This window comes from Watersipora subatra, chromosome 4, assembly GCF_963576615.1.
Source record: "Watersipora subatra chromosome 4, tzWatSuba1.1, whole genome shotgun sequence".
NCBI lineage: Eukaryota > Metazoa > Bryozoa > Gymnolaemata > Cheilostomatida > Watersiporidae > Watersipora > Watersipora subatra.
In genome coordinates this window covers 37,134,621-37,158,124 of record NC_088711.1, presented here as the reverse complement: position 1 = coordinate 37,158,124, position 23,504 = coordinate 37,134,621, and the positions used below count along the sequence as shown (strand labels likewise).

Here is a 23,504-nt window from a genome sequence, read left to right as displayed (position 1 = left end):
AAGATACAAATGTGTTCAATAGTTACATCTTAGAGAAATGGAGGACCATTGAGGCTACTGTTTAGGCAAAACCATAATCTCGCTGAAGCTCCACGCGGGTGAATGTTGAACCTCATTAGTAACCACCAATGATCTGCTGTAGTGTAGCTGTCATGCTAGGGTGTATGGTGACGGAATATGCAGCAGCACGATTGGCCTGCTTCAACAGCTTCTCGGTGTCTTGATGAGTGAGAATATTTATCAGGGCTTTATTAAATGTATCGTTAAGATCTATAAATATGAACATGATTAACAACATTTAGCCAAAGCATGATTAATAGTGGTGATAACCTATCGAATCACTTTTTAAAGTAAACACTGCAAAACGACCGATCTGTTTGGATATTAAGAAAATGACTGCTTTGAAAAATGTATGATAACCAAAACCACAAATGCACTTGATACATTAATGTCTAAAGGTGCAAAAACAATTGGCGATATTTAGTACGATATCGCGCCAATCTGCCCTAGAACTCGTTTAGCGAACTCATGCAAAGCGATAATGCTAGACATTCTCTATCACAACTTTATCATGAGCAAGATGCATTTCGATTGGTTGAATTTTTCCAGAACGCAATATTATGGCAGGTAATTATTTCGTATCGATGTTCACCTATGTACAGCAACAACATTTTACTATTTTGTTTTGCAATTGAAACATCAAAACGAACACAGAATTGTTCAAATAAAAGCACTCCGAGCCCTGTACGACATAACACACAAAAAACCTAGTTGAAAACCAACATTTGGAGTCAAACGTTGCGCAGATTGACCATTTTGAGAATGGTAAATATTGAATACATTAAATGTAAAAAACTACTATAAACTATATATATAAATCGTAAAATATTACTAGTAAAAATACAAGAATAATTTTTTTTCTTAGGTTTTCTTGTAGTGTACAATCCGTGAAAGTGAGATTGGCTAATAACAAAAGTGGAAGTTCACGTCGTTGTCAAAGAAGCGTTGTTATATTGATTTAAATTTATCAACTCCGAAAAAACTAATAATACAGAATTTTATTGGGAGTTTGTGAGCGTACTCGTGTTATCGTTTGCTAGTGAATCGCTGAAGTGTGTTTAGGCACACGCCAGTGATATCTTCGCTCTCCTCATGACGTACGTGATCAAATCACCTAGTGTGTTTTCACCTTTATGGTGCTGTTAAACTCCCTATGAATGAGGGTTTGTGTGTTCAAATTTGATTCCAATCACATATTTCTGAGACTTCAGGAAGAATTACGATAGCTGCCCTGATGATGGAAATAGAGAAATCTCAAAGGCGTAAATGTGAGAGTGAGTTGGCCTCTGCGATGCCTCACTGATAATGTCGCTAATAATTTGTAGGCCAGCAGAGCCACAAAAACCTTTTTAGTTGGATATACCTGTGAGTCTGCCTCTACTCTATCACTAGAGTACCTGTTAAAACTAGATGTAGAGAATTACTCTTGAGTTTATGGATATACACTGGCCTTACAAACTGGTCATTGTGTGCCTCCAGTCAATGACAATCTTTGTCATATCTATCATAAAAGCACCCTCAGTGAGATGAATCAATGATACAACACAACTTTAAATAATAACAATTTACCTGGTACAGTATTATCTCGGCTCAGGACATCTGACACAACCATTGGATACGCATCTACAATAATCACACCAAATTGCTAGCAACAATTGTTGTTTGGTCAATGGATGTGACACAACAGACAACAGTAACTCCTCCAAGTTTTCCAAGCTATGTTCATGCAGAAGGCGAGAAGACCATTGGACGAGCTTAAATACAATGCCATCATTTCCATAAACAGGCTCTTAGGTCAGCCTTCGGACGACACACAAATAGCCTTTCTAAAAGTACAGATCTTCCACATAGAGTTCAATCTTTATTTACAATCACCTTGGCCATTTTAAAAAGCAACTTTTTGACATGACATAAAATTTCAGCAAATATTTGACTTTGTATCTAAAATTATTCCCAATATATAAAATTCAAATTTTTCAAGCATTGCAGTTTGCAGCACATAGCTTGACTCTATGATGTTCAAATAATACTATCGAAAGTAACAGAATCAGCCAATGTAGTTCAAAAAGCAGTTGGTCACTATAGTGATCAACGACCAATTGTTGACTGGCAATAATGAATGCTCACCATGTATTTCCAGAATGCTGTCAAGGGCAGCAGATACCTGAGCGGATGAGGCATTCTTTTTTATTGTGAATAACTGCTTTATGTAACCTGCAATTAAAAATGTTGTCTTTTCTTAATTTACCTATGTATAGCTTAATTTGGTCTAGTCCATAATGCAAATTATTTCTACTTCACAGGAAAATCGCTAATAGTGGTGATCTTTGACTTACTTGTCACATTTTCGTTATTGCAATACTATGACCATTATGAAAGCGGAATAATATAGTTTCGTACAATGGTAGAGGAGTCAGAAGATGATTAATATTACATGATACAAGCTACGTTGCGAAACCTCGTCTTACGGTAACCTCAACATAGAACCTTTTATATGCAATGCAGTTTAAGCAAATAATTGTCTCAGCACACAACATAATTTCCAACACATGGCATCTTAAATGTGTTGAAACGCTGCAGGTTTTTTAAATCTGTGCATTGCTACTGGTTTCTTTTTCAATTTCAAATACAATTTCTGTGGTGATCAAATATTAGTGAACAGTGCATCATTCCTTCCTTTTTAGCTTTAAAATGATGGATGGAGATGGTGTGAGTGGTAAAAAAGAAAAAAACCAAACTTTTTTCTCAACAATTGAAACAAAAATCCTAATAAAGCATGGACAGACATCTTAGGGCCAATTTGATAAATGTTCAAAGCTGTTTAGTAGCTGTTATGATATGAAAGGGGTGGAAAAAAAACAAAACACTAGTGATGATGAAAAATAAAATGCTATATACATCACTTCTGTTTGACCTAAAGGCAAAGTGACAATAAAAAGCTAATGAAAAATTTACTACTTTATTTGCTGAGTTTCTTACATACTATTTTGTTTTTTATATTTAGGATTTTGCAGATTTTCACGTAATACGTCTTGACATGTAAATGTACCCAAAGTGAATTATCATTCACTTTTAGCAGGGAACAACTAAAGGAAACACTATGTAATTTTACAGCCATATAAGCTTCAGCATGACCGTCTCAACATACGAAACCAATATTAGTGCAGATTAATTTCATATGTCAAGGTTTGACCCATATCTAATTCATGTCTAGCCACAATCATTTAATTCAAATTTTGAACGATACAGTAAAAAGTAACTTTGAAGGAGAGAGAACTCGGGATAATTATCAATTGGCAAACATAAGCAAACAGCCTAGTAATCTATCTCACCTTGAAGTAATTACAGCAAAAAATGAATGAGACATTTTCAGAAGATCACAGACAATATTATTTTAATCCGTAATAATATTCTCATCTCGATAACTTTAGATCATTTGGTAAGTTGCGGTCAATAAACTGCAGGCGAATGCCAAATGCAACCTGCTATTATCATTGCTCAGTAACCAACTATCACGCTGACTCGGCGAATTGACACGAGTCAGTGAGTGTGCTGAGTGAGAATTTGAAAAAATATTACAAGTAACCAAAACAAATTATTTTGATAGAAACAAAGCAATGTATGCAATATAATAAAAAACTGCATGCCATTCACGCAGCCTGCTTATAATTTAATGCTGACAAAAATAGGAATTACTAGCGGATAAACCCTCTGCCCAATTGTTGCTTGTAACAATGAAGTCTACTCAGGAGTTCAAACATGTCTTCTGATTGCCATATCGCTATTGTAATATTCCATTAATTATTTTAATGTTTACTTGGCCCTTCCAATGTCAGATAGTCAATTGTACCCTCTTTTATAACGCTACATTGAATTCGGCTCAAACAGCTTTGTTATCATACAAATATCAAACTAATTACGACATTAAACTAATCTAAGGTCATAGGGTAGCTTTTTAGCATATTTATAAATCCTATAAAACCCTAATCAACGATTGTGAAAGTCAAATAGTACACCAACAATTGTATGGCACTTCCGTGGCATATTAGAGTACTAATAGTATATGCAAATTTAGCCAACCCTGGAGGTATACCTTTAGTGTACTGCTCTGACACTATCAAAATAATAGATAATAGGAAAGGTCTACAAAATACTGCCGCTAGTGCTAAGTTGAATAGGAACTGAAAATAACGATTTTAGTGATATTTAGGAGATTTTAGTGTACGCTATATGATTGTCTCAGGTGAGCCTATCATTGATTTCCATCCCATACAACTCAGTCTCATGGTCTCATTAGGTCTATCAAGCCTACACAAGCAACTCAGTCTCATGGTCTCATTAGGTCTATCAAACCTACACAAGCAACTCAGTCTCATGGTCTCATTAGGTCTATCAAGTCTACACAAGCAACTCAGTCTCATGGTCTCATTAGGTCTATCAAGTCTACGCAAGCAACTCAGTCTCATGGTCTCATTAGGTATATCAAGTCTACACAAGCAACTCAGTCTCATGGTCTCATTAGGTCTATCAAGTCTACGCAAGCAACTCAGTCTCATGGTCTCATTAGGTCTATCAAGTCTACGCAAGCAACTCAGTCTCATGGTCTCATTAGGTCTATCAAGTCTACACAAGCAACTCAGTCTCATGGTCTCATTAGGTCTATCAAACCTATACAAGCAACTCAGTCTCATGGTCTCATTAGGTCTATCAAGTCTACACAAGCAACTCAGTCTCATGGTCTCATTAGGTCTATCAAGTCTACACAAGCAACTCAGTCTCATGGTCTCATTAGGTCTATCAAGTCTACACAAGCAACTCAGTCTCATGGTCTCATTAGGTCTATCAAGTCTACGCAAGCAACTCAGTCTCATGGTCTCATTAGGTCTATCAAACCTATACAAGCAACTCAGTCTCATGGTCTCATTAGGTCTATCAAGTCTACACAAGCAACTCAGTCTCATGGTCTCATTAGGTCTATCAAGTCTACACAAGCAACTCAGTCTCATGGTCTCATTAGGTCTATCAAGTCTACACAAGCAACTCAGTCTCATGGTCTCATTAGGTCTATCAAGTCTACGCAAGCAACTCAGTCTCATGGTCTCATTAGGTCTATCAAGTCTACACAAGCAACTCAGTCTCATGGTCTCATTAGGTCTATCAAGTCTACGCAAGCAACTCAGTCTCATGGTCTCATTAGGTATATCAAGTCTACACAAGCAACTCAGTCTCATGGTCTCATTAGGTCTATCAAGTCTACGCAAGCAACTCAGTCTCATGGTCTCATTAGGTCTATCAAGTCTACGCAAGCAACTCAGTCTCATGGTCTCATTAGGTCTATCAAGCCTACACAAGCAACTCAGTCTCATGGTCTCATTAGGTCTATCAAGTCTACACAAGCAACTCAGTCTCATGGTCTCATTAGGTCTATCAAACCTACACTAATTGAATTTCAATCCGATTACTGTAAAGGCGAAAACTAAAGCATTTTATAATTCATTCATATAATTATAATTAATATAATATCAATAATATTATTATAATTATAGCATTCTATAATTAGCATTTTGTTTGATATGCACCCATTATTTATCAACAGTAGATCAGTGTTACGTATAAGTTCTAGTAATGTAAGATGGCTGTTGCTATCAAGTAACTCAGTATCACCTGCTTATGCAAAAACCTTTAGATCTGAGGGGTCACCTTGAAACATCATTTATGAAATTGAAAATAGGGAAGAGCATGTTTGATGGCTGCAATACTTAGCGCAATAAAAATTTCTGCAACAATAATTTGCCATTACAGAAGTTGTCCAACCTTGATTACTATTTTTTTTTAGAAATTTTAGCAGCTTGAGAAATTTTGCAGAAACTTTCCAATGTGCAAAGTATTACAGCCGCTGCAAATTCAAGGCGGAGAGAAAGACACTACCTTTCACAATGACTTTAATATCTGCACCCTTCTTGTTTATTCTCTCACTTATCATAGACATCTGCTGCTGCGTGAAAGGCAGGGCTTGCAGATCGGGCTGAGCACTCGTCTCATCAACACCTTGAACACCACGCTGAGCCGCACCTGGCAAGTACAGCGGAGCCAGTCGCTAAAGAGAGCAGTCGTAAGTGATCACCAGCGGTGGATAGTAGTAAGGGGGAGGGGAGCATGGCAACAGTCCAACATAGAATTGAGCAGCTGATTTAATATCTAGCTACAATAGAAATATATAAATCCGATTTACCTATACTAATTCACACGAATTAGTGTAGGTAAATTGCTAGGAAATTTGCTGACTATTTCGTGGATATTGATGAAATAATGCGTGTTATTTGTGTGCAGTTGTCTGTAGGGCTTGCGGCATAGCAAATTTTCAGGGCTATGAAAAGAATTCTTCTGAATAGCAAATAATTCATTTCGTAATTGTTCTTCGGTCCCTTTCTCAAATCTACTCAACTTCAATAGTATTAATCTTGAAAATGTTGAAAAGATATTTACGTAATATGTAGAATATAAAACCAAATAAAAAAATAGAGCAAACCGAAACCATCTTACACTGCAGTAATTCAAGATTATATGCTAAACATGTTAAATGATGATATACTTTCTAATTGCATACAATACTTAAGTGATCATATGTAAAGCTATTGGAATAGTTGGATAGCAGTTTGAGGAATTAGCAACATTGACCTGCAAAATCAAATGACAAGTTATTTACACCGAGCTGACTAGCCTTGATCTTTTAAAATGCGATATACTATTTGGCATCAATTGGCTGTCAGCAAATAAGGTAGGATCACTCTCAAGTAGGAGAATGTGATGTCGGTTGAGCCTTGTTACAAGCTGAGTTGTGTCATTCACAGTGTCAGGTCACATGAAACACTTTAATTCTCAGACATTTAAGCTGTGCAATAATGTTTGATAAGTTCTATCTTATCTCTGTAAAACTTATCAAAAGTTGACATTAATTTTTATGTTATTTTGCGACATTTGCTAGAATTAACCTATGGGGCAGATAGACTTGGGCCAATCGAAACCAGATTTAAGCTGTCCGGTAACACACTAAAAGACGCTGAGCCAGAGTACTTCTACTAAAACCGATTTATAAAGTAGGCCCTACATTTGTAGGTTTACAATGCCTTGAAAGCGTGAAGAAAAACAAATAGAGTTAATAATTCTGAAAAAAAACCAGGAGAGTCAAAGAAGCAGCTGAGCTAGTTATAGATGATTTTGTCATTTTATCTACTAAGGTAGATAAAATGACACATGACAGAGTAATAATTAACGATGGCAAGTTTGGTTATGAGAGTGAAGTTATGCAGTGAAGGAAGAACACTGTTGACTATAGAACAGGAGTATTAACTATTTCAACAGTTCAGCACAGCAAAACACACGGAGCTAGTATGACTTTGCTTCAACTTTTCTCTTTAAATTCTGCCAGCTGAGCAGAGAATATGAACACAGAGAATGACTGGGTAGTATGTTTTACAAAAGCATTAGAGCCTTTCAGTTCGAACTCTGAAATTCATATTGCTAGCATGGCAAGTTGACTTCAACCAAATGAACGCAGTGAAGCGACTTTTCAATACGCAACCTGAAATTCGGGACATAAACAAACTGATGTTACACCAATTATATGATTTAGGAAAAGCAAGCATCACAACTGTCCAAGATCCGAGTTTTCCACTCAAACGGTAAAAAGGAGAGCTTTTTATATTTCCATCTGTGTTCATGAAAAATTCCTTCATGAATGATATCCTACCAGGATTGTGAAGGAAGCAGTCTAGAAGCCTGATTACGCGACATCTGAGATATGGTAACAAGTGTTATCTTTTATTTCTTACTCGCACTCCTCTCCGGAACAGCTAGTTTTACTGATTCTGCACTCTAAACACTTTCAGTTCTTAAGTCTCATCAAAATGACATGAGAACTGGAACCTGAGTCCTACAAGAACTCAAGTACCGTACTTTTCGGATTATAAACCGCACCCCTATATAAGTTGCATTTGCTTTATTTTCCAAAAAACGATAATAAAACAATACATAGGCCGCACCTTTGTATAGGCCGCAGAACTCAGGATGGTGCTTTTTAACGCGGCAGCAACTTTGCTGATTAAAACGACTAATAAACTGACGCTTTTTAACCTAGTGCCTAACGGAACAGTATCGTTAGGCATTGTTTTGTATTTTCTTTCACCGCTAGAGGCGCACTAACCGGAGATTCTGGTTAATGCGCCCTAGCGGTGAAAGAAAAAATCACAGAATAGCCGCACCCTTATATAAGCCGCATGGCTCAAATCGTCAGAAAAAAGTAGCGGCTACTAGTCCAAAAAGTATGGTACCATAATTCTGACACTGTCCCCACCTAACTCGTATAAGCTGCAACCTCTAGCTCGTTGTTTCTTTGTACCACTGCTGACTTACTTCAAATATGCAGCACTTGGATGTGCAGTAATATTTCCATGACTATGTTCGTTTGTCCATGACTGAAACTGAGCGACCTATTTCTGTACATTAACTGGATAAAGTTGTAACTAATGCACTTACTTCAAACGTGAGACCATCAAACATTTTAGCAGGATTTAAGCAACTCAACTAACCCAGCCTTAAGGAATAAGGTGATACCACAAACAATTATTTTTGTGCTCCAAGTCGCTTCGAGCACTCCAGCAAAACACCAAGAATAACAACCCATTTTGGTATTCTGAGGGTCACACAAAAAAACCAGACTAAAACAAGAACATCGCGATAAAAAGCAGGCCTAAAACATATCAAAATCGAAATAAAAGGAAAATTTGGCTTAAGAAAACAAACTAGCAGTAAGATTAAATATGAGAGTGGCAAGGGTTATGAGGACCTGTTGCCAATATCCTTACCTATGATGCCATGTTGGAGCAGTGTTAGTACAGATGATGCATTTTACAAGATAATTTCATGAGGAAGTGAAAGTTGCTGCCGCTCAGCAAGGCAGATAAGCCTGGTTTCCATATCGATTGTGAGACTCCGGCGGTAATATTGTTCAGCAAAACGCTTGGGACGCTAGGCTCGGCGGCTTATGTTCACATAAAGATGCATCGCTAATAACGGCATCAAAATGTTTGCACGCCATGCCGTTTCGATAATGCTGACCTTCACCTGTACAATGCATTTCGGGAAGGTTTTGCCTGCGGCTCTTCGCGAAATTTGAACAGCGCTGAACTCTTGCGCTGGCAACTACCGGGGGATGGTGATCCCCGGCGCAAAGGTTCCCATTTCACCGCTAATAGCCTGCGGTGCTGGCTGTCTGTCACCACTGCTTCGCGATGTATATGAGAACCAGGCTTTAGGTATAAGCTATGTGACATATGTGACGGCATAATAGACTGTTAGGTGTCATCAATGTCACCTGCTGTGCAGGTGTCATCAATGTCACCTGCTGTGCAGGTGTCATCAATGTCACCTGCACAGCAGGTGACATTGATGGCACTTAACTGATGACACCCAACTGATCAATAAGCAGGCCAATGTTCTCTATAGACATCAAAATACTTAATGTTCAACAATTTTTAGATGAACGGCCAGTTTCATAATGCAAGGCTTTAGCTGTCATATACATGCTTTACTAAATAATATTACTTCTATTCTGAAACCAGCTTCTAACTGACAGGCTGCTGCAGCTTGATGTGAAAATAATTTCACTGACAGAACATGGATGCCAGTTAGTAGGTCGGCCAGTTGTTAAGAACCTCTTCTAATAACTTGTATCTATGCAATGGTGGTAAAATCCAATGAAATGGTCTCCAATGTAATGGTGGTAAAATCCAATGAAATGGTCTCTAATGTAATGGTGGTAAAATCCTTTGGCCAGCTAATGGATTTCACCACCATTTGCATTGGAGGCAGTGAGACAAAAACTAGAATTAACAAGTGCTAATTCAATGAGGAAGTAAACTTACTGTCAAACAGATTAAAGACTGGAGAAAAAGTAATAAAATGTAATAAGCACTCGTCTGTAAAAGAACAGTAATTGAAAGCTGCCTGTCAGGTTAATGCATAGCAAACGTCAGCAATCTTTGTACATTTATGAATGTTTACTTTTACCCTAAGCTGCTAAGATCAAACACTTGAAAGTCAATATTTATCTAGCAGCAGCATGTTGGATAGTACAAGACAGCAGGAGAATGTTGGAGAAATGCTACTTATGCAGTTGTTCATCTAGGATAATTAACACTTAACACTTTACATGCTGACATTTTACTTCTTGTTTTAAAGCATGTGAAACAATGTTAAAAATTTGCTTTCAAAAATTTAGTTAGTCATTTATCTTCTAAAGACAGTTTTCATTTCAAATTGCGTACTTTTATAACACAATTTGGACTTAATTTACAAAATACATTGCTTGCGAACTCACTCTCTGCTCATGACCAATTTTTTCATAGTTCATGAGGTTTCATTTTTCCGATTGAGCATGATTTAGAAATTCAGGCAGACGTAAGAGGAAATAACCATGAGACCTAATACTTACGATAGCTGTTGGGATAGGAATTCCCACGACGCGCATAAGGCCTTTTGTCAAAATCGCTAGCTTTCGTTTTAGTTATTTCCGGAGTAGCTGGTAAATTTTTCTGTTGGCCATGAGCAAAGTGTTCCGGGCGCATGAGAGCTGCCCATTCCTCAAAGGTATGCGTAGGTTCATCTGCAAATATGAGGAACAGTTCAGATTTCCATATCGAGCTGTTTTTCCTAAAAGTGCTTCAGCTGGTCAAAAATCTCGGGATACTATTATACCATATGAGACTATACTCGTGAAGTACAGAACACTAAGGCAGAATACCTTTGGCAACAACGCAAAGTTTCGTAAACCCGCTTGCCTCCAGATTCTGACTTACCGAAATCATTGAGCATCGGACAACGACTAACTCTCAGCAATATTTTCTTAGATTGCCCGCATGTGGAGCTTATGCAAATGTATGATCTGATTTAAAAAATTTTCTCTTTTAACAAAAACCAGTTTATGAGGTACATCCAACCTAAGATTAGAGGTTTAAAATAAGTTACCTTTGTAACTACAAACAGCTAGGACAATTATAATGATTGTATTGCATTGAGTTAAGGATTGAGTGTGAAGGAAGCTTTAGCATGAAATCCTGCAATTGACCCCTTGACTCTTGTTTGATTGGCCAATTCTCTAATTACAATTATTTTCCCTATTTATGTTGTTCACATTGTTAAATAGCTTGTACTGGGTTATGAAGTACATTAGACATATGCCTTTTGTTTTACATTTGTTTTATCAAGCGCGGTACATGTTTCTATTTTTACACTAAAAAATCTGAGTATTCTAAACATACATCACAAGCTCGGGGTTCTTTGTTTAGAATGGTTGACCCTAATATATAATAAAGAAAAGCCAGAACTGTTTCCAAACTCAAGCTTGATTGACAAGGGTGCATTAAATGAATAGGCATAGGTGCGTGGTGAGAAGCAGGAACTCTGCCAGAAGAAAGATACTGTACTTTTCGGACTATAAACCGCACCCCTATATAAGCCGAATCTGCTTTATTTTCCAAAAATTGATAATAAAACAATACATAGGCCGCACCTTTGTATAGGCCACAGAACTCAGGACGGTGCTTTTTCACACGGCGGCAACTTTGCTGTTTAAAACGAAACAGTGTCTAACGGCAATGTTTCGTATTAACCGACGCTTTTTAACCTAGTGCCTAACGGAACAGCATCGTTAGGCATTGTTTCGTATTTTCTCTCATCGCTAAAGGCGCACTAACCGTAGATTATGGTTAATGCACCCTAGCGGTCAAAGAAAAAGCCACAGAATAGCTGCACCCTTATATAAGCCGCATGGCTCAAATCATCAGAAAAAAGTAGCGACTAATAGTCCAAAAAGTACGGTAGCTAGAAAATAAATCAGGCCACAGTGATTGGTGATGATCTAGCAACAATAGAAGAGGTAATCAAATTGTAGTACCTTGTGGATATCTGCTGCAGAGGCCTTGATCAGCAGAGGTCCCTGCAGCTTCTGTAAGAGATGTGTGGTGCTAAAAGTCCTCTTCCAAGCAAAAAAAAACTATATTGGTAGCAGGATGTGATTAGACAGCTTCACTCCCTATTTTTCCGAATGAATAGATGATTTAATGGGTGTACATAAATGGTAGTGATGGCCGGACTAACAGAAAAATTGGAAATCCTAAAAACTTTGAAAAGATGGAATAACCAACAAACAATCACACCTCAAATGTATAATCCGTCATGTAGCTTATTTCAACAACTAGTTTCTGGATGGAGTGTATGCAGATAAATGGATTTAAGCAGGTGCCCTCATGATGCTCTTGACTAAGAACTTTGATGTGTCAAGCTCTATAAGCCATAGTCGGGCTGTCTGTGAAATGCGTTAGGAGTTGATTTGGTACACTAAACAAGTTAGCAAGGTTACGTTGCATGAACACAAGTTTGAAGTGAGCCAGCCAGTAAGCATGGTTTAGACAGTGTGGGTGCCTACTAGCATAAATAAAACCTCAGACCGTGAATCAGCTGTAGGCGCTGGAAAGAATTTCTCTGTGTTAACGACTGCTACTCTTACGTTCTATTACTGGGTGTTTGAAACAGAAGATACAAATCCAATGTTCTCAGAAGAGCAACTGGTGGACAAATCCCTACAGCAAGACTCGACCAGCTGACGTTAAAACTTTCAACTGACAACAAAATCTTGCGGCAATGAGGACCCATAATCCGATCTAAAGAAAGTTAACAGAGGGCAGAGGCTCTCGCAGAAAAGGTGATACATCACACGGAGGCATTCCTAGCCAAACCACTTGAAAAGACCAAGGCCCTACTTACTGTCATCAAAAGATCAGAGCTTGTATCTAGGTTGAATTAGGCAATAGTTAAAGGCCTATGCATGCAGAGAAACAAAAAAAGACAGAGGTACCTCAATCAGGGACTCCAGCGAAGACTCAAATATGGGTTAGAACTAAGAAACATCTAACAGCCACTCCGAAGCTGGACCACCTGGTAAAAAAGGGAATACCAGGACAATACCCTTGTCAACATCAGGAACAATACTAACCCCATGTCCAAAGATTTTGATCAATTTTGGCTCATAAAAACAAGCACAATGAAATATACACCTAATGGCTACATGAATGATGGTACAAAGTTGTCATTTCATGAAGTACTGCGAGCAAAAAGGGAGATTATGAAATGTTCCGCTAACGGATGAGTTTGTGGTTAGCCACTTCAGTGAGAGTTTAATATTAGATATATTCTTCTTCTTGATGCATGCAGGTAGCATAGACTTTAACTTCCCAAGCCTATTGCACTGTCCCATCCTGCCGAAATTATAAGAGGGCCACTTTCATGGATTCTTGATGGTCACCAGGTCAATGGACCTAGCAATAACGGATAAATGGTTGTATTTTATCTTCATCCAGAAAAAGATCCACGGCAGATTGGAGATGAGACTAACATGGGTGCTATAGTGGTGCCAAAACGACTAAAACTTTGACTACTTCAGCAAAAACAATGCTCAGTCCAAAATGAGTGTTGGTCATGTTAGACAGCTTTATTGGGAGAAAATGAGGTAAGACACCAGTAACTAGAAAACAATGTGGTGATCTAGCACCAAAAGAACCACAGAAAAGTGTGTTTAAGCAGTGATCTCGGGACAATCTTAACATGGCAAACATTCCTTTTTTGGAATCCAAAAGAAATGTTCCCACAAACTATCAAAGCTAGTAGGACAGGATATGAAAACCTTTCCGGTTTATCCTAATCTTTTTGTGACCTTAGAAAACCTCACCGAGCAAAATGGCAGCCTACATCCGTCATGCCATAGCATCTGGTGACGATCATTGAGGGAGAGTAGTCAGCCATAATATTTAGTGGCGATATGTTCAGCAGACTTTGCCAAGTTGAAGGCTAACTGGATATTACAGCAGAAGTCCCTTTCGAAAGTGAAATTATGAGATAGACCAAAGCATCTGGTAATGATCCAGTAATTGTGGAAAGGATAATAAGACCAATGTATTAGGACCAGCTGCTTTGCAGACTTTGGTGAATTCGAGACTAACTAGATATTCTGGCAGGGGACCTCCTTAATTTGAAAAATTAGGGTGACTAGGAAGAGTGCAGTCTTCCTGGCAAGTAAGTACTACATGATATGCAAATGGTGTTGATGGCGTGTGACATGTTCAAACTACAGTAGATAAAACCGTACAATGTAAATAATCCGTAGCAGGCACATTTACGCTATAAGGAATTTACATTATACGAACAGTAAGATACGTGTGAATTGCCTAATCCGCCCCAAGATATTTCCAAACTAACCCTTTTAGCCGTACAAAAAGGAAAACTAGACACAGCTATTCAATTTGTTGGCTGTACCGTAACCACAGTATTATTGGTTTACATCGACAACTTTTCTCCTTTTTCTTTTCACTTTCGCTCGTTTTATGGTTTATGATTGCAGTAATTTTACAATCATTTATGTACATTCTCAAAGTTATTTACAATGAATTATTTTTACTAGACAGCAAGGTCTATTTTGTACTATTAACAAACTAATAACAAATATTTTATACATCTATAATAAAGTAAAACCAAAATATATTTTCACCACAATAACCTGTGTATACCTGTCCCTCGTCTATCTGTATCTAGGGGGATCAAGGTCAGGATAAAAGATACCTTTTAATGCTACACCAACTCGGGACAAATTGGTAGATCGATGCTGTAACACCCGCACCAATCGATCGCCTCTCTGAAGAATTTCTGAACAATTGCGCAGCTACTTATTCTCTCTGTTTGTCAACACGTCTGACGATCTATCACGACAAACTAGAATGTCATGGAACTTGTATGTGTAATAGAGATAACGCTGTACATACTTTGTTCGGCGAGATGAAGGCTAACTACAAGATTATTGTTATTCAAAGTGAATTTGAAAACTTGCACCGATTTGACACTTTACATTACATAGAATTATTTGCATAGTTCGAAGCAAAACTTTACATAAATTATTTAAGTCATGTGGAATTTGCGTTATAGGAGGTATGCGTTATAGGAGCTTCTGCTGCAGTAACTAACAGATTACCCACCTGTGTTTATATATACAACAAACAACTATTACATAAAAACCTTGATGACACTATGTTCATACAATTACCTCTGAGAAAAAATTATCTCACATCTCCCATAGCTTATTCTACATAACTTTTATTCACTTAGGCGATGCTTTCTGATGTAATAGTATTGAGCTAACAACAGTTGTGTAAGTGATATGCATAAACTAAACAGCAGAATGTCGAAGGATTGAGAAGCATACCATCTGTGTTACCAATGACTCCAAACTGTGGATTCACGCGTGTTGCATCAGGCGGGTCCATCACTTCACCTTCTTCGAGGCTCTCAATACTAGAAAGATGGGAAGCAGACGGCTCATCTCCGAGTAAGACAGTCCGTTGTCCAAGAGTGGGAGCCACTACAGGTGGCTTGCGTGTGTGATCAAAAGGCTTATTGCTGTAACGAGTTGGAAGACCCATGGCTTGCATAGCCAACTCTTCCTCTGTCAATGGTAGATTCGTGACTCCGGCAGGAGGTGCTATTCTAGCAGGACTGGCAATCCTTGAGTGGTCATGCTGCCTCCCTGAAAATGATAAAGAAAAATACTTGTGTTGTTGAGTTCATGTAGACATTGAACAATCAACCAGAAGCAATGAATTTTGCACCAGTCTGGCAAGTAAAGGCCATTACAAAATGAGTGGAAAAATGCAAATAAGGAAAACTTGGTCAAGCACATCAACATGGCCACCAGTTATTTTATAGGTTATTTCGGATTGCCTATTCGTAAATATGACACGATTGGAGTACAAGTGAGGCGTGCAAATTCTAATATCCCTCACAATTTTATGAGATTTATGAGTGTTTGGCTGGATTGATTACATGATAATATACGATAAATGTGTCTGGTAGGGTCCGTGTACAGTGGGCAACTGCATGACTGGGACTGTATCAGTAAATTCCTTTGACGAATATGTTTACAATTTGGCGTTTTTGGGCCGCGATAACCAAATTCTTGCCTAGTAATACATTTGGTGAATACCAAAGATGTTTCACTGAATTCGTTTGCGGGTAACCGATAAAGTAATTACTGTGTTAGTCACATATTGCTGGAAGAAGAGTAGCTTATGGATATGTGTAGGACCAAATTAATGCTTAAGACACACCCTATTCTAGAAGATATTTGTTCCACATTTTGCCAAGTGCTGCCTTCTAGATTAGGCGTCAGAGATTTACCAGCACACCAACACCGATCTGCAACTAGTATTTGTACAAATTTGAAAAAAAACTTGTTACAATTGCAAAGCATTGATTGATCCATTTTAAAACGGTTACTAAGAAATTATATTCCAGAGTAAGCCATTTAAGGAAAAAGCACTATTTATCATGTTTGTATAGTGTGTTCATCCTTAAAATTAAAGCTCTACTATGCTCCTTGATATGGCTAACAGCTAACTCTACCGTGATAACTTATAAATTTGGGTGAAAAATCAGTTTATATGACAGTAATTTGATAATTTTTACTAGGATTGCTATGAGAAGCATTTTTGTGTTGAAGGTGTAACAGACTTTTTATATTTATATACCTATAGTTTACAACCATAAATGACTAACATTGCTGCAATACTTGCCTTTCATAAAATCAGCGTCAATGATGCTGCAACATTGTTGTTAACGACATGATGGCAGCAGAGTCAGCGCATCTTACAAAAATTTTACAATACAGACTATTTTAATCAGCTGTAAATTTTTTTTGAAAGAATTTCTAATTATTTGCTACGCTTGAATAAAGTTTGAAATAATAGCTGAACATTAATTATGTTAGCGGAAAACTAGGCTGGCAGAAACTTAGTACAACTGGTAGTGTACTGATACTACTGTTTTTGATAGCTAATGATTTTGCAGCGTTGTTTTAGATAACCTAACACTAATCAAAGAATGAATTCTGTTAACAATACGACTTTGAGTGCTTCGTTTTTTTCGGAAACGTCATCGCTAATGATTCTATGTTGATTATCCGCCCATGCTTATACTGCAGTAGCAACAATTCTAAAGTTAGATAAGCTTATTACCATTACCAATACCATTTCAATTTAATTTTTATTGGGCTGAATTATAATCAAAACAAACAAAAGACCCCATTTTAGCTATTATAGATGTAATTACACATTTTTCATTAGATTTGCTTATATGAACAAATACAAAGCTAGCAGTAAAAAAACATTGTCGATGGAAATTGAACATGCCATTTTACAACAGAAGACAAAAACAGTCAAAGCCAATCTCAGCCTTAGGATAAATTCAAGCTATTTCAAGTAAGTCATGTTCCGGTATACCTCTGACATGTACATGTAATATCCTTTTCTTGCATAAAACATGAAGGACATAATCAGCAGGGTCTGAAGCTGTCAGTTATTGGTGGTCTTAACATGAATTTGGATTACATTTTCAATAAGTATATTGACATTCAGCAACAGGTGAAGCTAGGGTCAAGCATATTTTGTAACAGATTTGGTTTACTATGCTCTTAGATGAAGGACTCAGTTTTATAACTCATTTGGGTTGCCTATTAGCAAATGATGACGTAATAACACTCCATATGATTAAAACAATTGTAGAATAGATTACTAGACATACTTCTATAACTATACCAAGTTAAGAAATAAAGCTAGGATCTAACACAGCTAAAGTTTGAAATTTGATAATGCGCAGGTGGGATTTGCGGACAACGTCACTATGGTACACTACAGAGAGATAATCAGAAAACTTAAACATCAAGCAATTATAATGTAACTAGCATGAGTATAATTCTGTGATGCTTGTGTGTCAAAACTTAAGTGTATTACCAGGAATAGTTGCAAAGGACTGGGGTGGCATCGGGGGTGGTGGTAATGGCCTAAATGCTGGCATGGTAGGAGGTGTAGCTAATGAACTTGCTGTCTGTTCTGCAGACGGATTCTGTAATCTCTCCGGATACTCCTTATCATACTGTGTATCACACATGGGACTAGGATCAAATGGTGGCTCTGGATCATATGGTGGCTCTGGATCATATGGTGTCTGAGAAGCGTATGATGGTTCTGACTCATATAGAGGCTCCTGGCCGTATGGCAGGTCAGGATCATATAGACGCTTGGGATCGTATGGAATCTTTGAAGCATGCAGAGGTTCGCAGTCAAACTGCGGTTTCTCTCCTTGCTGACTCCATTTTTGTAGATTGCTGTTCTTCCGTTCTGAACTTAATACAGCGTTAGGCAGAAACGAAGCAGGCATAGGGGGCTTTACCAGATGAGGTTGTACTTGAATACCTAGATATCCCTTCTCGATGGTTGATTCAGAAGAAGGGAGTGGAGGTGGCGCCACAGGAGGAGGTGCAACGGGAGGTGGCGGTACAAAGGTACTCAGAGGTAACGGCGGTGGAGAGTGACAAGGTGGAGGTGGAACAGGTTCTATCTGGTCTTGTTTACTAATCAATTCCTTGATTTTGGCTTTCCTTTTCTCAAATAATGGATTGGGAGCTGTCGTCTTTTTCTCTGAGTGTTCTTTCGGTTTGCTCCCTAGAATGTTAAAAATTTGCTACAGGTTGAGTCACTAATAGAACAAGCACACACGCAAGCATTTATACAAAAAATACAAAAGTATTTAAAGTAAATCGTAGTCTTTTGAGTAAATAGTAAGCTACATAACTACAATGACAAATTTTCTTATTTGCCATTGACTTGCCTTCCAGCTTGTAAGAAGGAATGTTCAACAATTACAAGCTCTTTTAGGTAAGAATCGCTGTAAATAGAAGTAAAGTTGCCTGCCTGGTAACCATTTTCATAAAATCAATGATGTTTAAATAAGATGAGGGACAAATTAGAGCTGTTATCTAACAGCTGCACTTTCCCGCTGCTATAATTTAGTTAGAAAAAGCAGTTAAATGATAAATATAATAAAAACGTAATATGCTAGTACAAAGCAGTGAGACATTGGACAATTGCAAACATTAAATGGCTTGGAGCGCAGTCATCGATACTTCGAGCTATGATTTAAGAACTCCCGACAATCTCACCTTTTTTCTTTGAAACACCAGTTGCCACTGCTATCCGCTTGGATATTTCGAGAGAAATCTTGGCAATCTCATCAATTACAGACTGCTTTAGCAGGCCACCACCTTCCGGTATCGGCGCATCATCTAAAGAAGACAGAGAAACTTGGTAGAATTCATATGGAGATAGTTTACCTTTTAACACCAAGTCAGTCACCTTATACGCTACCCATCAACAAACTTGAGTTTGCGGCGTTACATCTCGTTACATTACTTTCACACCCGCTTAATAGTGACATATCTAACTACTGCCAAATCCAACTATTACTTTATAATAGAGAAATAATCTGAGTGTAAGATCACTGACCTTCCGTGTGGTGCTCAGGCACTTCAGCTGACCCTGCTCCAAATCCTGTCGGAGTTATGATTGGCTTTTTATTAATCGCTGGTTTGACTTCCTGGGTAATGGGGGCAGCGTTATTGGCAGCAACCGATTCTTTTTTATTCTGCTATAGAATGAACCATAAACTGAGCACAACACAGGAGTTCAATGCACAGTAAAGTAAGACTAGGCTTACCTTTGGTAGCGCAACAGCCAATAGTCGATGGTTTTTCAACTGAAGAAGCAGTGACTTGGCAAACATAGTTTACCGAAACAAAAACTTGTTTTACATGTACCTAAGTATACAGCACAAAATGTCTCGTGAAGCCTTGACAGCAAGTATTAGACTCCAGACTATTTCAAAGAAGGCGTGACAGCGGTAAGATCTACGCATCTTACGAATATCATTAGGGGAGACAACTTTAATTAATCGAAAGTAGTTTTTTTGTGACACAAATTAAAATAGTTTGATACACTTGGATACTAGCATTAGCGCAAGGAAAAGACAAATATGAAGTTTTGTCAATACACTGCAAAACCTCTACTTGAACGCCATGTTTATTTTACGTCACTAAAAATTGGTTGAAAAATTGAAATATTGAGCGCCAACCTTTAATTGAACACCATTTCTATTCGACCGCTACTTTTACATTCTTTGATCTTTACGAACCCATAATAGAGAGTGATCAGTAGAGGTGTCCACAAAATTGTAATAATAATACAGTGCACCCTCAAGATACGATTTTCATCTGCTCCAGGGCTGGCATCGAATGGTGAAAAAATCGTATGGAGGGGTATAGAAACCACAGTAATTATATAATGCAGATATCGCCTGGTAAAATTCGTCAAAATTTTATATAGGTGCTGTACATATTAAAAATTAGTAACAAAATATTATGTTAACTTTAGTAACTACATTTGCCTATAGTAACTTCATTGTATTTCAGAGTACAGTGGTGATCGTAACTATGGGATCACTTAAAATAAACACATTTTTTGTTATTAATTTATGAATTGATCCGTTGGTATTATGTGAATTATGACCATATGCACATCCAAGGAAAGCTCAGAATGTACTGGATAAGAATATTATGTAAAACTAACTGATGTTTGCTTTATTAGTTCGACTTTGGTACAACAGGGCATTTTCGGCATGAACGGTTCAAAAATTCAAAACAAATAAAGTTTATATTTGAAGAAAATGCAACTTAATTTGACATAATTTTAGAACATAGCTCTGTAAAAGTTATTTGGTGGTGTCTTTATGTTTCATTAAAGTATTTCTAGCATTCTAGTATTTGGTATGACACCATAAGCCTAGACCGACCTGATAGGATATAATGGGTGCCCATTAAATTGATTTTATTACTAGAGTACACCTTTGGTGGTAGACAGAATGTCTAGAAAATTTGGTTTCTAAATATGTATGATATGCATGGTCAGAGAGTATAAGGAAAGGGACTTTATGCCATAAATGAAAAAGATTATTATGAAATTACCAGGCGTTCCCATTATTATGATCGCCACTTTTATTTAGTGGTTATAATCTGCAATAAAATAAAACATACTGTACCATAGGGAGTTCTTACCTCCAAGACACACATACATATGACCTAAAATTTGAATTCACCTCAAATAAGTTTAGCTTGCTAAAAACGCGCACGCTTAAAGCTAAACTATAGTATGTATTTTCAACTAATTTACTGAATTTTCACTAAAACTTCATTTCACTGTAAGTTTTAGCGAACCTGTTAAACAGATTTTCCAATCTAGTTAGGCAAGAAAACCCGAACAATGCTGTTTTCGTAATGAAGTGGCTACTAGACCTTCGCTATGAAGGGAATGCAACTCCAACTTTGCTACTGGTTTGAAAGGGAAAATATTACCCTTTCACACACGAGAATGGCTGAACTCAGAGAAATCAGTCATCGTGTCTCTATTAGGCGTTGTGAAAATATTTTCGGCGAACAGCATTTTGGCGTACGTCATAGGCACACCAACTGCCTAATTTGAACTCAGACGAAAGTGTTGTGGAATTAGGACGGTGAAAAAAGATTCGAAAGGCGAGGTGAAAAAATCATCATGTTTTACTTCGTAAGGTGAAAAAAATCGTATACCAGGGTAATCGCATCCTGGGGATGCACTGTAATGACTCTGTTACATCAATAACAATTATTTCTTTCGTTGTTTTTGTTCGAATAGAAATCCGATTTCTAACTCCAAAGCATCACGTGTTCTCGATAAAACTTTGAAAGCAAAGAAATAATTAATAACGGCATCAAGATAATCAAGGTTCCTTCCCTAATGGGGTCTTCAAACTTCAAGATACGTGAAAAATGGTTTAGCAACTACGATGGAATCTGTACTACTATTTAGAGGCAAAAACTTCTGATTAACACGGATACAATAATAATAATAACAGCAGAAATACATGCGGTTTCAGTTCAATCTCACAAAGGTGTATTCTGAATGGCAAAGCGTAAAAGTTTTACTCTGCTTAAAAAACTGTTTAAACGGTAATATTGATTAGTTCTGCAGTGCAGAAGAGTTGAGGTCAGCAGATAATGTGAAAAGTATTAACAAGCCAGAAGATAAAACGGTTCCAAACGAAAGCAACAACCCGAGTGCAACTGGCCGAGCAAACGATGCAAATATTTTTATTTCAAATGTTAATTTTTGTTTTTGCATGTATTATAAATGCAATGTGTTTCATGTCACCTGTTCTTGGATATATATTTGTAGCATTTGATAGATTATTATCATATAATTTATAAATTTGCAGATTTATAGTGTACTATTTGATAGTCACTCCAGTCGTAGGAGAGTGCTTAAAAGAGTTAAATTTAGCTTTCCAAAAATCTGATGAGCTATTCCAAAAATACTATGCCACCCTCTATTTGAGCGCCACCTCTAATAAAACGCCACTATAGGAGAAGGGTTGAAAAATAGAGCGCCATGGCATTCAAATAGAGATTTTAAAGTAGTTATGTAGCTGATTATTCGCTCAACAAACCAAACCTATTGCTCTGGAGAGTTCGTTGTTACTGCACCGATTTCTGTAGCAAAGCATGTGAAGAACTTTGCTTAAGATAGACTAATACATGTATTTATCATGAACCACATCTCATCACAAATAGATTTATGGATGCATTTTCATGCCACGTCATTCACCGATACATATTGCTAGATAATTAACTTTCCTGGGTGCTGTTGTCTGTCAACACAAGCAATATTATATGGCTATCGAAATAGCTCCAAATTCAGCAAAGTTTAATATTGGTTGAAGCTTTTGTTTTTATCAAATTTGCTTAAACGTTTCACTACGAAAACTCGCTATAACAACTCCCAATAATAGCTTTAAAGGTTGACTTGCAACAAAATTCACACTACAGTTATTTGGTATCATAAGATCCACCATGTCTTACTCTGTTGTGTTGTAGGTGCAAAATATGTGGGAATGTGATTACAAGCTCTTAAAAGCTCAAAAGCGAACAGTTAATCGCAGCCACACGAGACAGTCGTAGTTTGGTTTCGCTTTTCAAAACGGCTCAAATGGGACGTAGTTGTTACAGGATGGTTTCTGTTTACACTTTCATGCAACCTCATTCGTCGAAATATTTTCACAAATATACTTCACGCATTCAATAAAACCATGTCTATTGTTTTGACGCGTCTGTTTTATCGTCATTGTAATGCTGTCACTTTAGCACTGATATCTTATAACTTACCTTAAAAAATCGTTAAACTTTTTAACCTTACCTCGAAGGAGTATATATCATTGTCTGATAATCATGACGAGCCTGTTGGTTACCTGTGATAATCGAAAAGTGCTGCAAAAATTATTTGCGAAGTATTGGGTCACGTGATCAGATTACGACTTGACGATTGAAAAATGCCGAAAGAAAACTGTAAAGTAGCGAGCATCTATATTTGATACAGGGTCTTCGGTAAAACCCAAAGTGTTTGTCATAAACTAGTGCTACGATAAGT

General features: G+C 37.4%; 1 protein-coding gene across 1 annotated transcript in view; it reads right to left on the bottom strand.

Moving 5' to 3' along the window:
• Positions 1-109: 109 nt before the first annotated feature.
• The window catches only part of LOC137394211 (serine-rich adhesin for platelets-like), a 46,340-nt gene continuing 22,945 nt past the window's right edge, over positions 110-23,504 (bottom strand). Inside the window, exons 9-18 of the mRNA XM_068080932.1 lie at positions 19,500-19,641; positions 19,157-19,279; positions 17,949-18,659; positions 15,368-15,688; positions 12,014-12,064; positions 10,553-10,723; positions 5,989-6,132; positions 2,188-2,274; positions 1,630-1,683; positions 110-270 (exon numbers count right to left, since the gene is read on the bottom strand). Coding sequence (XP_067937033.1) covers positions 116-270; positions 1,630-1,683; positions 2,188-2,274; positions 5,989-6,132; positions 10,553-10,723; positions 12,014-12,064; positions 15,368-15,688; positions 17,949-18,659; positions 19,157-19,279; positions 19,500-19,641 — 1,959 coding nt within the window. The 3' untranslated portion in view covers positions 110-115. The remainder of the gene's footprint in view (positions 271-1,629; positions 1,684-2,187; positions 2,275-5,988; positions 6,133-10,552; positions 10,724-12,013; positions 12,065-15,367; positions 15,689-17,948; positions 18,660-19,156; positions 19,280-19,499; positions 19,642-23,504) is intronic.